The 14,117-nt window shown below is 41.1% G+C and overlaps 1 protein-coding gene across 5 annotated transcripts in view; it reads left to right on the top strand.

Moving 5' to 3' along the window:
- Ripk1 (receptor interacting serine/threonine kinase 1) overlaps nt 1-14,117 on the top strand; it is a 33,125-nt gene that overhangs the window by 16,964 nt on the left and 2,044 nt on the right. For all 5 annotated transcript variants that reach the window (XM_052156808.1, XM_052156811.1, XM_052156812.1 and 2 more), the window contains 4 exons: nt 3,475-3,551; nt 9,020-9,110; nt 10,055-10,576; nt 12,284-12,424. In XM_052156808.1, the coding sequence (XP_052012768.1) occupies nt 3,475-3,551; nt 9,020-9,110; nt 10,055-10,576; nt 12,284-12,424 (831 nt within the window). The remainder of the gene's footprint in view (nt 1-3,474; nt 3,552-9,019; nt 9,111-10,054; nt 10,577-12,283; nt 12,425-14,117) is intronic.

Below are 14,117 nucleotides of genomic sequence, written 5' to 3'. Positions count from 1 at the left end.
AAAAGCCGTAGCCTTCCCCAAAGCATGGGCCTCTTCATTTCCTTCTTTAGTTTGGGGGAGTTAGCATTGTTATTGTTTTGAAGCACATATGATGCTTTCCAATTTAGCTCTTTTTGTCTAGTGGCGTGAAGTCCGTTCTGGTTTTCAACAACATCTACCACTATCCATCTCCAAGATTCTCAGTCCAGAGCACAACTCTGAACTCAGGAAGCATTAACTCCACTTCCCCTTTCCTCTCTCCTCTTTCCAGCCTTAGCAGTCACCATTCTATTGACTTTGACTGCCCCAAGTGTCTCATGTAAGCAAAACCTGCACAATACTTCTGTTTTTGTATCTGTCTTGATTTACTGGCTTTGGCTTTAAGGTTCATCCATGTGGTAGTAATTATCAGAATTTCCTTTTTAAGTGCAGAATAATATTCTACTCTGTAGATAGTTTTGAGTGTATCCATCTGTTGATAAATACTTGGCCTAACCGTTTCTAGCTTCTTTAACTTATTTGCCTCTTTAGCATCTTATTGGTATCCTTAGAAATGAATTCTGCCATTTAAGTTGGTCCTATAGTTTAGGAAATAGAAGAAGACATGAACGTTTGGCCTCTTCCGCACCCCTAGATTACCTAGGAGCATGAAGTAGGCCAAAGGAAACGAGTGGGGATACCGTAGGAGGCACTCAGGGATGCACAGAGCATCATGTTGTATTTCTGTGAGAGAACTGGAGTTCACCCATTCCCACTGTGTGGACCAAGCTGACCTCAGATTTACACATGTCCCCAGCCTCTGTCTTCTGGTTGCTGTGATTAAAGGTATTCGCCACCATGCATGGCTAGAGCCCCACTTCTTACAGGTCCCACAACCCCTGACAGTTGCAGCTAAGAACCAAGATTGTTCAGGATTCAAACTGTAGCATTTTCTTTTAGGTTCTTAAACTTAATCTAGAGTTCTAGTTTGATTCATCTGTAGTGTTTTTCTCTTGCATGGTTTTCAAGGATATTCTAGGCATTATGTTATCCATATGTCATTTTATCACATGGCTTATTTTTCCAGTTTGCCATTTAATCACTCTGAGTTAATATGTAAACCTTTCCTTTCTCCTTAAGCATTTCTTCTTCATACATGTAGGGTGCATCAGACCAGGTTGCAGCTTTCCTTCAATCTTCATAGTTAAAATAAAACTCTAAAAGAAAGCCTTTTGTTTTTATTTACCCATTGTTGTGCTTGCCATGTGCCATTTTTCTGATCCTACATATATGTATACTTCTGATACTACACAGACTATCATGAGAGTCCTCATTTAAGAGCTTAGTCTTCTGTAGCTATCACACACATCGCACACACAGGATACCCAGGCTTCTGCCCAGCGGACTGTGAGTTTGGGTGTGTATACCCCAGCTCAGGTTTGATAATAGACTCATCTGGTTCAGAAAATATTGCACTTAAGTATAATCAATGTTGTAGAACATTAAATTCAGAAACAACCAGATAGAAGAAGTGTATAGGCAGTGTGTTCAGGTAGGGGTTGCTGAGCGTCCGGACCCTCTGCAGGGGAGCCCCCCCCCAACCCTCTTCAGGAGAGCCCCCTGACCCTCTGCAGGCATGCCTCCATCTCCAGCATTGTTTTTCTTCACTATCCTAGAAACTCTTTGGACCCCACCATTTATGGGTTTATATAGGAGTTTTATTATGTGAGCACAGTTAAGCAAATGATAATTTGTGACTGGTCATTAGTGACTGAACTTAATCTCCAGTTCCTCTCCCTGGGCATCACATGGTGGTGCCCAGCATTCCAGCATGGCCTTTCTAGTGTCCATCCCTTGTGCTAAGGCTGTTACTCCCCCTGCTTCTGCCCCAAAGACACCTTTATTTCATTAGGAGATTCAGGGATTTTTAAGAACTGCCCGTGGTATTGTAAGAGCCTGTTACCAGCTTCAGGCAGGAAAGTTCTGGCTTCCTCTTTGATGATCTTTTAGGGATTGACAAGCCTCTCACCAGGTTGGAGGTTGTCTTAATTACTTTTCTGTTGCTGTGATAAGATACCAGAACCAAGACAACTTATAGAAGAAAGAGTTTATTGGGGCTTACAGTTGCAGAGGGCTGGGATTGTTGTGACAAGGAACAGGACAGCAGGCAGGCAGGCATGGTGGTCACATCTTGAGACACAACTATAAAGCAGAGATAGTTAACTGAGAATGTCTTGGGCTTTTGAGACTTCAGAAGTCTACACCCAATGACATACCTCCTCCAACAAGGCCATACCTACTAATCCTTACCAAACAGTTCCACCAACTGAGGACCAAGCATTTAAATATATAAACCTATAGGGGACATTCTCATTCAAACTATCACAGAAGTCTAGGCTGTCCATTTGATCATTGACCAAAGGTTTTGTGTGCCAGTAGGCTGCTGCATGTTTAGGTCTCTAACTAGGGAAAATAAAAGCTTTGGTTGTTGTTTTGTTACTGCTGTTGTCTGTACCTGGTGATATTTCTGGGTTGCTAGCTTTTCAGCTTTAACTAGGGGATATCTGAGTGAGGCTATATAAGAGAAAACACAGAGAAGTTAGGGCCATGCGTTTTTACAGACCCTGATGTCCATACCGCTTTGTCTACCTTTCTTTCTTCCAGAGTATCCATGTTTGTTTTATATATAATATCTAGGATGTGTTATGTACTTAGATGGAAGAATAATGGAAAAATATTGCTAGTCTATCCTAGAACTGAAGATTTCCTGTTTTGTTTTGTTTTGAAGATGGGGCCTCACTCTGTAAAGTGTAGGATAGCTTGGAAGTTATCCCAGAATTTGTGTCAGACTCTGTCTCAGCCTGGGGTTACATGCATGATTCACCATGTCCAGCACCAGCCCCACCTCCATTCTAGTAGCTCTAGCTTCTTAGGACCAGAGATAGAAAACATGGAGTTCCATCATCTTTATTCACTTGGAGATTACCTCACACTATCAGGACTGTGCTGTATCCAGAGCGAGGCACACTGTTCTGCTGAAGCCAGGGACTGCAATTGCTAACTCTATGATGTCTACCTGGCATTGAGCTCTGCTCTCTTCATCAAAGTCAGTTATTTGGAATTTCAAACTTTATTTCATTGATTTGTCTGCATACTATGGTAAGTGACTTTAAAATAATAGATTATTAATATTTGACATTTTAATTAAGAAATTGGGAGGGGGCTGGGAAGTTGGGCCTGTGGGTAAACTGTCTTATAAACAGGAGGACCTGAGTTCTAATCCTCACATTAAGAAGCCAGTTGTGATGATAAGTACTTGTAATTGCAGTGCTCAGAGGGGGAAGACAGGCAGAAGCTCATTGTCCAGCCAGACTAGCCTTGGCAGGCTCTAGGGTTGATGGCAGCTAAGGAACAGCTGGTGCTGTCCTTTGGCCTACATACACACTTATACATATGTGAAAGATATACATATGTGAAAGATAAAAAAAAAATTAAAGGACTGTTTTTTTTGTACAGGCATTGAAGAAGAATTTAGGCCTTTTTACTTAAGTCAATTTGAAGAATATGTAGAAGAGGATGTGGCAAGTTTAAAGGTGAGTGATCTAGCAAGTGCCCAGAACAGCAGTGTACCAAAATGCATTTTCAAACATGAAAGCAAAGCAGTGTAATTTGTTCCTGAGATTTGAAGTAAGCTAGCTGGGTTAACACACACACACACACACACACACACACACACTAAAAAAAGACCCCCCCCAAAAAACAAAAAAGCAAAATTAGCAAGTAGATGACATGTCACGTTGGCAGCTGGGGCCATTTCTCCATGCATGAAATGAGAGGGAACTATATGTAACAATACAAAACAGGAACAAACAGAAGACACCCAACATCACTTGAAGAAACTGAATTGTACTACAAGTGGGCCAGTCATTCTGAGGAATTTATTAAATACTTCCTGGGGATATGGCTCAATGATGGATTATGCATGAAGCTTTGAGTTCTGTTTCTAGCACCACAAAACAAGCAAATAACTATACATATATTTTGTTAAAAGTCCCAAATAGAAAGAGAAAGAACATGTCTATTAAGATAGTCAAAGAAATATAAAAATAAAATGCTAACCCACAAGTTAATGCTGAGAGGGAATTCATAGGGAAGCAAATAGATACTGCTGGGGACAGTCATTTAAAAACTATACACACGCATTCAAGAAAAGCTAGTTTCTCGATGCACTCCGTGCTGAGTTCTGAATGACAGCAGCATCTAAGACTGAAGTGGGCAATTTGCTTTCTGGAGTCTGAGAGGTACATCAAAGCGCAGTTTCCACTCAATCAGCTCTTCCTCTCCTTCTCCCTCCCCCTCCCCCTCCCCCTCCTACATCTCCCTCTCCCCCTCTCTCCTTCCTTCTCTTCCTCCTTAGTCATCACTATACTGCCATAACTGTCTAAGGATTACACACCCATAGATGTGAAAATTAAACTTCAATAAACAAGCAGGGTGAGCGAACTGATTTCCAGGTAACTAGGTAAGTAGATAGAGAAACTAGTTAGAATTTCCAGACTTTGGAGAGATAACTTACACTGTAAAAGAGATATACAATAGTCAAGGTAGTTACCAAGTGGGGAAAAGCATTAACTCAAGCAGGAATGCTTGATAATGATAAAAAGGTTCAGTTGCCAGAAAGATACAGTAGCTCTCAATATGGACATACCCATGGGAACATTTTCTTAAATATACAATAAAAACTTTGACAGAACTCAAAGAAAAACAGACAAATCCCCAATCTTGCTTAGAGATAGTAATAATCCCTCTTTAATTGATACAGCAAACAGATCCAAACAATCAGAAGTTAGACTGTTTGAAACACATGTTTTTAATACAAGACTTAATACAAACATATAGGTCTTTCAATCAAATAACCTCTAAATAACTGCTTTCTTAGTTTTATTTCCTTACTGTGGTAAAATACTCTGACAAAAGCATCTTAAAGGAAAAGAGTTTATTTGGCTCACAAGTCCAGGTTCAGTCAGTCATAACAAGGTCAAGGTAGCAGCTTGTCACATTATAATCCACAGTCAAAAGCAAAAAACAGTTAAGTCATGCACCCATGTTCATATGCTGCTTGTTTCTTCACTTTCTATAATTCTCTCTGCCAAAGGAGTGGTCCCACACACAGCGGGCTTGTCATGTTCGTGGTCAAAATAATCCGCCACAGACTTGTCCACAGGCCAATCTAATGTAGGCTAATAAGACTCTTCCTAGCTGATTCTCGAGTAGGCAGTTAAAATTAACCATCACACTTACCTTTGAATAGTAACCATCACACCTACCATCAAATAATTTTAAAAAACACAGAACATTTTTAAAATGAAACATTTGACAAGGAAGAGGTAAAGAGGTTGCTCAGTGATTAAGAGCCCTTACTGTTTCTCCCAAGGGCTCAGATACACAGAACCCAGAGGAATCAGCTTGTCAGAAAGACAAGCTACTGCCTCAAATAGTGGACGGAAGCAAGGCATAGAAATGCACACTCAGCAGGTTCAAGTACATCTCTATGAGTTTGAGGCTAGCCAAATCTATAGAGTGGGACTCTGTTTCAGAAACAAACTAAAAAACCCCCCAAAACAATAAATGCACAGACAAAATACTAAAGTCAACAAATCACCAAAGAGAATACTCAGGTAGCCAGAAACTATATCAGAAAAGTATATAACCCTACCAGTAATTGAAGAAATACAAAGTAAAATCATACCAGGTGATACAGAGTGTCTATAGATAGGCAAATATGCAGACACTTTTGAAAACGGCATGAGAGAATACTGAATAAATGCTGGAATGGTTATGGGATGAAAGAAGCACATAGTCCACTAAAGCTGTTAGCTTTCCTAATGCCATTGATATATAGAACACAGTCCAAATGACAAATCCCACCAAATTCTCTAGAGAACACAACAAACTTAAGTTGGTATGAGGGGAAAAGAAAGAAAGGAACAAACAAACAAACAAACAAACAAACATACCACCCTAGGAAACAGATGATGTAGCTAAAACAAGAATCAGCATAATAGGAAGAAATACCTTGTCACTGACCGGCAAATCTCTGAACTGTATCTGATCTCACAGAAAGACAAATTGAATCACTTACAGTTTTTCACCCCTAAGATTACTATTTTTAAGTGATTGATAATAGTGCTGGTAAAAATGCAGAATAGACATCCCAGTTGGTCAAGTTTCTTGGAAGCTAAATTACGTACCAGGCATTATAAAAGCCTGTCCTCACAAACGTGCTCAAAGCATTATAGAACTGCCCATGTCTGGATACTTATAGCCTTAGGAGTGCATCCTAGCATGCACATGCAAACATGTAATATCAAACATTGCTTATACCGTAGTTAACAAGTAAAAATTTGGGAACAATGTGAATGTCTTAAATAGATGCCCCAAATCATTAATGATCTGAAAACACATAGTCAGTATTGAGAAGAGTTGAAAGTGAAATGTAATGACACAAAAGGGTCTTCAAGAGTTGATAATGAAAACAAAAACTTATGCACTGTTGTGATTCAGTTCATATCAGTGTGTGTGTGTGTGTGTATGTGTGTGTGTGTGTGTGTGTGTGTGTGTGTGTATTTGTACATTTTGGAATGTGTGTACCAGTGCCTAGAGGGAGAATAGGGCTGTGCCTCCCACTCTGAATGGGATTCCCTGTAGAAGACTGGAGGGAATGGCACACAGAGGTGGTTCTGCGTGTTCTACGTTGTGTGAATTTTCAAGATTGTTGCTTAAGTACATCGTGTATTGAAAACTGGCTATAAAAATCACATTCACAAAATGTTTTTTAAATGCATGAAAATGCTAGGCATGGTAACATACTTTAATCCCACCACTCAGTTGACAGGGGCAAGTAGTGTCTGTGAGTTCAAGGACAACCTGATCTGTATAACTCATAGAGTTCCAAATCAACATAGGGCTACATAGTGAGACTCTGACTCAAACAAAACAATACTTAAAGCTAAATTTCATGATAAGCAAAAGCAATATTTGATATGCTACAAGATGTAGACATAAAATACGCTAAGGCATTCCTTCCCAAATAATAATTTATTCAGGAAATGATTTTGAACCACTTACTGATATTAATATTATAATAAGAACAAAATCCAGACTTGAATAGGAAAAATTGTAGAGGAATGTTATAAAAATGTTAAACTTATATCTTTGGTAGGCCTTTGAAAAATATAATTTTCTACATTTCATATTTTCTTTAATAGAAATATTATTTATATAAAGAAGAAAATGTTCTCTCTCATCACCTTCCCCCAATCCTGAGGATTGATCTTAGTATCTCGTGTATATTAGGCAAAGACTCTATGATTAAGCTGTATCTCCACTCCTATTTTATGTTTATTGTGATAAAATATGCATAAGATTGGCTTTTCTAGCCATGTGAAGTAGTTGTTCGGGGTGGCTTAGCCACCACCATTTTCCATTTCTAGAGTTTTATCATCCCAAGCACTAAGTCACCATAACAAATAACAAGTCCCTATTTCTCCCTCTCCTCAGCCTCTGGCAGGCTTTATTTGCTGTCTCTGAATTGCCTGTCCTAGGCAGCCCTCAGGAATAAAGCCATACAGTGTTTTCCATTTGTGGAAGCATTTTGTATACCATGCTATTCATTTTGTTGCTGAATAACATTCCACGGTGTGGATAGTACTGCACTTGTCTGATCCTCCTCTTGATAGATGTCAGGGCTGTTTCTGCCTTTGAGCTGCTGGTGAATGGTACTGTGGAAACACTGGTGGACAGGTTTTGGGGTAAAGTGTGTGCTTCCTTTTTTTGTGCTATTTACTTAGGAATGGAATGGGTTGACTGCAGACATCCTGTTTCACTTTGGGGAACCTTTAGGCTATTTTCCATGACATCAGAACCGTCTCACGTTCTTCAACAGCAGTCTATAAGAGTTCGGTTGCTGTATCCTCACCAACACGCTGTTTGTATGCTGTGATTGCCCTTTGATGTTCTGTTTGAGCCATTCTGTTCAACGTGAAGTTGCATTTCCTGGTGGTTGAGCGTGACTGCTAGGCTGCTGCTAGTTCCCATAATATATCCTCTTTGGACACTACTTTAGTTGTTTCCACTTTGGGGGTGTTTGTATGTTGCTTTTGTTTTTGACAGTGTCAAATAAGCATATCTCCAACTCATGATCCTCCTGACTCCACCCCACATGCTGGGGTTATAGATGTGCCCTACCCATGTGCCTAGCTTGGGATCCCACCAGGACCCTGCACGTCCTGGGCAGTATTCTACCATCCAGTTACATCCGCAGCCCTCCCTTTGCAAGTTTCTAAGTTGGGTTATTTGTAGAAGTGTGGATGGTTGTGGTAGTTGTTGTTGCTGCTGCTGTTGAGTTGGAGAAGTTCTTTATATATTCTGAATATTCTCTTATCAAACATTTACAAATATTTTCCCATCCTGTGGGTTGCTTATTCACTCTTTTGATAGTTTCTTCTGATGCACACACTTTAATTTCGATGTGACATAAATTGGATTTGATTGCATGAGAACCGTTAGCTGTGCTATTGATGATGTTGTCAAGAAACTTTCAGGGACCAGCGTCATGACTATTTTCTTCTGTACTTTCTTCTAAGAGTATTAATCTTTGATCCTTTAAATGTGAGTCACGAATGTATTTTGAGTTAAGTTGTGTATATGGTAAGGGTCCATCTTCATTTTTTATATGTGTATGTCCAGTTTTCCCCTCGATGAATGTTCTAGGCCACCCTGGTCAAACATCAGTCAACCATGGAATGGGGGTAGACAGTATTTCTAGGCTACCTTTTCTGCTCCTTTGATCTGAGTGTCTGTTTTATGTAAGAGTCAGCATTCTGATTTTGTAAGCTTTGTGGTAATTTTTGAAATCAGGAAGTAATAAGTCCTCCATCTATGTTAATTTGACATATCAGTTTATCTCTTGAAAAATGTCTTGATGATGTGAAGAAATGGATTATTTTCAAAATAATTTTCTACTGGTTACTAAAGTGTGTACACGTCTTCTCACTTATAGAAAAAGTGTCCAGATCAAAGCACAATTTTGAAGAGAATGTTTTCTCTGCAGCATGACTGTGTGCCCTTACCTCCAAGCCGGTCAAATTCAGGTAACACACCCATTCATTCATTTGCGTATTTACTCATTTACTTTGCCCATAAAGTACTTCTGAAAACATAAGATCAAACAACTGACTTAATAGAATCTATGTGTCCTCAGGAATCCAGTCACATATCTTGGAAATATTTTTTAAGTATATGTTCACCAAAATCACAGTGTCCTGACACAAATGATCTAATGCATTTCACAGAAAGACAGTGACAGTTCAGGAGGAAGTCAGGGACACATGTAGGTACATCATCATTGAGATCAAAGAACTGCAGAAAAGTTGGTCTCAGACTCACACAGGAGTGCTTTTTTATTTTGTCAAAAGGGAAGACAGTGTGAGACACCAAGGTCACTGCCATCTCATCTCATCTGGACCAAAATTACCTAACCTCATCCAATCCTGCACACCCACAAGAGCGTGTGTGTGTGTGTGTGTGTGTGTGTGTACATATATATAGTGTATGTGTGTCTGAGTTTGTGACAGTGCCCATGGCAGCCAAAAGAAGGCATCAGATCTGGAACTTTAGTTACAGGTTGTTGTGAACCAACCTGAGTCCTTAGCAAGAATAAGTGCCCTGAATCACTGAGCCATCTGCAGCCCTTCTACAGGCTTTTCAAGGACAAAGAACAATAGGATGTGCCCAGGACATAGCTGCTGCTTTTTTTAGACTCTACATGGTTTCGAGGTGATAGTCACCATCTCAATCCAGTGCATGTCCCCTTCTACCTCAGCTATCCCTGCAGCACTCTCTCGTGTTGCTTGTGATAACTTCCTGTGTTCTTCCTTAGCAGCCAGGGTTCCTGCTGATCATATACTAGACTTATAGGAAGGGGACTGTTATATGCTTTTCATGATTCTTTTTCAGTATGTCACTCAAGGACGGGTTCACGAAAATGCTCAAGTGTTATTTACTTCTCACACTGGTCATTTCTTCTCTGCTACAGAACAGCCCGGTTCGCTGCACAGTTCGCAAGGGCTCCAGATGGGGCCTGTGGAGGAGTCCTGGTTTTCGTGCTCCCCAGAGTACCCCCAGGAAGAGAATGAGCGCAGCGTGCAGGCTAAGCTGCAAGAGGAAGCCAGCTATCATGCTTTCGGAATGTTCGGCGAGAAACAGACAAAACCACAGGCGAGGCCGAATGTGCCTTACAACAGAGAGGAGGAGAGGAAACGAAGGGTCTCCCATGACCCCTTTGCACAGCAGAGAGCTCGTGAGAGTGCAAGAGGAAAAGGTCACTCTGATCCCAGCACAACCAGTCGTGGAAGTGCAGCTCACCAGCTATCAGGGCCAGCCAGCCAAACACAGCCGCCACTTTGGAACAATGGATTATATAACCAGCATAGGTTTGGAACTACATGTTATCGGCCAAATCTAAGCCAAATGTATAATACTTATAAACCTCCGGTGCCCGAGACCACCCTACCAGGAAGCACACCCACCATGCCATGCTTCTCCTTGCCACTAGCAGGTAAACAAAGTTTTAATTCTTGTCCTTTTTTTACCCCTGAGAATGAAGCACCACTAGCATTGTCATTGCATCTAAGTTATTGATGGGGACTGAGTACGCTACTCAGAGCCTGTAGTGGGCAGGTGCAGCCTTCCACATTGAAATGGTCTCCATCAGAGACCATTACTCTGATGGAGTACTCATCATGGATGCCCCCGATGTGGATGATAGATCCTTAACTGACAGGCATCTCTGTTTAACCTGTGTGAGATACTAATCTCAAGATACCCAGCCACTCCAATAAATGGAAAGTATTTTCTTAAATTCTTTTGTCTTGCTTCTTGTCTTCTGAGGGTAAGAAAGAAGTCTTAGGTATTTTTGTTTCTTATTTAGATATAGACTATAGTTTGTGGTAAGAAAGGTGGTTTTCATCTCCCATAGCTCTCTTTGGTAAGATCCAAGCTAGTTGATGTAGTTTCTAATATTTTAGCATAGAAGTGACTTAGTATTTGTCATTATTACCAAATAATAGTTCCCATGCTGCCTTCACATAACCAGATGTCATCAATAACCCCTCACTTATCCAGATGTTAGCAATAACTGTACTGTATCCTAGGAATCCTGGAACCAACATACATAAAAGCAGCTTTGACAACCACAGTACTTTCTGAGCTGGTCATGTAGCTCATGGTACAGAGCTGACCTAGCCCGAGTAAGGCCCTGTGGTCCTTGATACAAAAACAAGCACACAAAACACCAGTTTCTTACAAAATGACAAATTCCCTAAAGTTTCCTGCCTTTTCTGTAGGTTTTCCTGGAAGTTATGTGGAAAGCACTTTGGTAGACTAGGTATCAAGTGGGATCTATATCATACGTAAACTCGTTAGACATACTATTGTTTCCTTTGCATTGCCAGCTAAAATGGTTTGTGTCGCCGTCATATTTTATTCGTTCATGATTAACTCAGTAAAAATTCTAGAGTGCTTCCTGCTTTGTGCCAGGCTGCTGGGGAGCTGTATCACCAGCCAAGAGCCTCCCTTGGCTCCTCCTGTTTCCCTCATAGAGCTTGCATCAGACTGGGTGGGAAGCACTCAGAACCAGTATTTACCATGTCCTCCTCTGGTCCTGCCTCCATATGAGTAGCCCAGCCTCATTAGTTTGCTGCAGGAGTCCTTACTCTCTCCTGGGGTCCCAGTCCTGCCAAGAATAGATCCCCTCACTGATGCTGAGTCTTTGCCAGTAGTAGGGGATCTCAGTCCACGGTCAGTCATTCAACTACTCTGCCCTAAGGAGGATCTCGTAGACCACCAACGTAGTAGATGAACAGATCGTGTTTCCTCTCTGCAGCCTGACTCTTTTCCTTGCTTCTCTAGTAGGTATAATTAACAAATGTGAGCTTTCTCACACTAACTACCATGTAGGAGGAATTACTGAATCATGGTAATTCTATCTTTAATTTCTAAGAAACTCAATACTGTCATCCATATTGTTGTATGATTTTCTTTCCAAACAATGTATAGATCCTTCATATTCACACATTGTTGCCAACACTGGTGTCTTTTGTTAATGGTTGTGAAGTCAAGAAGCCACATTATAAGAAAATGACTGTTAAGGGTATCATAGGATAAGCAGTTGAACCTCTGTCATAAAGCCCCATACCGTTACATGCCATATATTTTCTCTTGCGTTCAATCCCGTGCACTTACCTATATCTCCTTTTCTATTCAGATGAGTCCATAAGATGTGCTGTATACAATAGTTCTGCTATTCAGATTGGAAACTACAATTATATGGATCTTGGACTGAATACACAACCACCAAACAACTCTTGCAAAGAAGAGTCAGCTTCCAGGCACCAAGCTATCTTTGGTAAAATTCTTAAGGACCAACGTTGGGTTGAAGTATAGCTATGGTAGACTGCCTGCCTAACATGCATAAAGCCTTGAACTCAGTCCCCAGCACTGAAGGGAATATATTTTAAAAGGGTGTAGTATCTTATGACTTGGACATCTCTTGGCCATCTTTACTTCTAGAAAGGAACATAATAGAATCTTAAGGTTTCTTTTAAGATTCTCCCTGAGTGATCCTATGTTTCCTCCTTAATTTTTTTTAGGTTTATATATTATTTGTATTACTGTTATGTCTTCATGTACTACATGCATGTCTGCTGCCTACAGAGGTCAGAAGAGGATGTCAGATCCTTTGGAACTGGAGTTATGGCTAGTTGTAAGCTCTGTGAAGGCTGGGAACTGACTCAAGCAAGAACAAGTGCTCTTTAACTATTGAGCCATCTACTCCAGTCCCTACTCAGTAGTTTCTAATCCTTTGTAATCTATTCTTTTAACACAAGGAAAATCACAGAATCTAATTGGTGGTGGTAGTGTAAAGGTTAAACTAGGCAGTGTGAGTTGAAAGCATAGTTTTTACTTATCACCCATGATCCTGTCCAGACTTAGGGAAATAGCTCCTCCCTTGGCTCTACAACAAACTGATTCTATAGAGTAGAGTAGGCCATGCCCTCCATAGCACTCTGATCAAAACAAGGGTGCTCAGAGGTGGCCACAGCTCTCTGCCATGTGTGCCAGTGACCCATTACTAGGGTGGTTAAAGTGGGAAGATGGAGAGTTCCAGACCACCCTGCCTATAGCAAAACCCTGTCTCAGAAAGAAACCAGAATTCAACTTTCTGATTTACATAGGGGTTGCCTTCTCTCTCTCTCTCTCTCTCTCTCTCTCTCTCTCTCTCTCTCTCTCTCTCTCTCTCTCTCTCTCTCTCTCTCTGTCTCAAGGGCACTTAATAGGCAAGGCTCTTCTGGCTCTAAGGCCTCTTTGTCATTGGAGTGCAGAAGCAGCCACAGGTAGTTTGCACAAGGATGAGAACAGATATGGTTGCTGAAACTATTTACAAAAAGCATAAGCCAGACTTGGCCCACAGGCCACATGAATCCCTGTACTATTCCATTTGAGAAGTAATCTTTAAAATGCCTGAGAGATGAGTTCTTAGCTTTTGAGGACCCGGGAGTTACCTCTATTACTCTACTGATACCCAAAGCTCCTACAGACACTGGCAATTTACAGTTATCTTAAGAGGTTCTTAGTCTGCTCCATAGTTGACAGACTCTACACTATGGTACTGAAGAAAGAACGGGAGCTGAGGGAGAAACAAGGTAGGTTTTCCCTAAGACTCAGCCTTCTGAGGAGGCATGAGAACAAAGACTATTATGGTGACTCTTTCTTTCTTGAGATGTGCACTCTCCCTCCCTCTCCCTCTCTCTCTCCCTCCCTCTCTTCCTCTCTCTCTTCCTCTCTATATCTGTCTATCTCTATCTCCTACTCCACCACCTTTGGGGGGAAGGGGCATATGTGTGTGTGGGGGGTGTGAGTACACACACACAGAGAGAGATGGAGAGGGAGAGGGAGAGGGAGAGGGAGAGGGAGAGAGAGAGAGAGAGAGAGAGAGAGAGCCCTGGCTGCCCTGGAACTTGTTCTGTAGATCAGGATGACCTTGAACTCACATAAATCCATCTGCCTCTGTCTCCCAAGTGCTGGGATTAAAGGCATGC

Source organism: Apodemus sylvaticus, chromosome 14 (genome assembly GCF_947179515.1).
Source record: "Apodemus sylvaticus chromosome 14, mApoSyl1.1, whole genome shotgun sequence".
Taxonomy (NCBI): domain Eukaryota; kingdom Metazoa; phylum Chordata; class Mammalia; order Rodentia; family Muridae; genus Apodemus; species Apodemus sylvaticus.
This window is presented reverse-complemented; position numbering and strand designations above follow the sequence as displayed.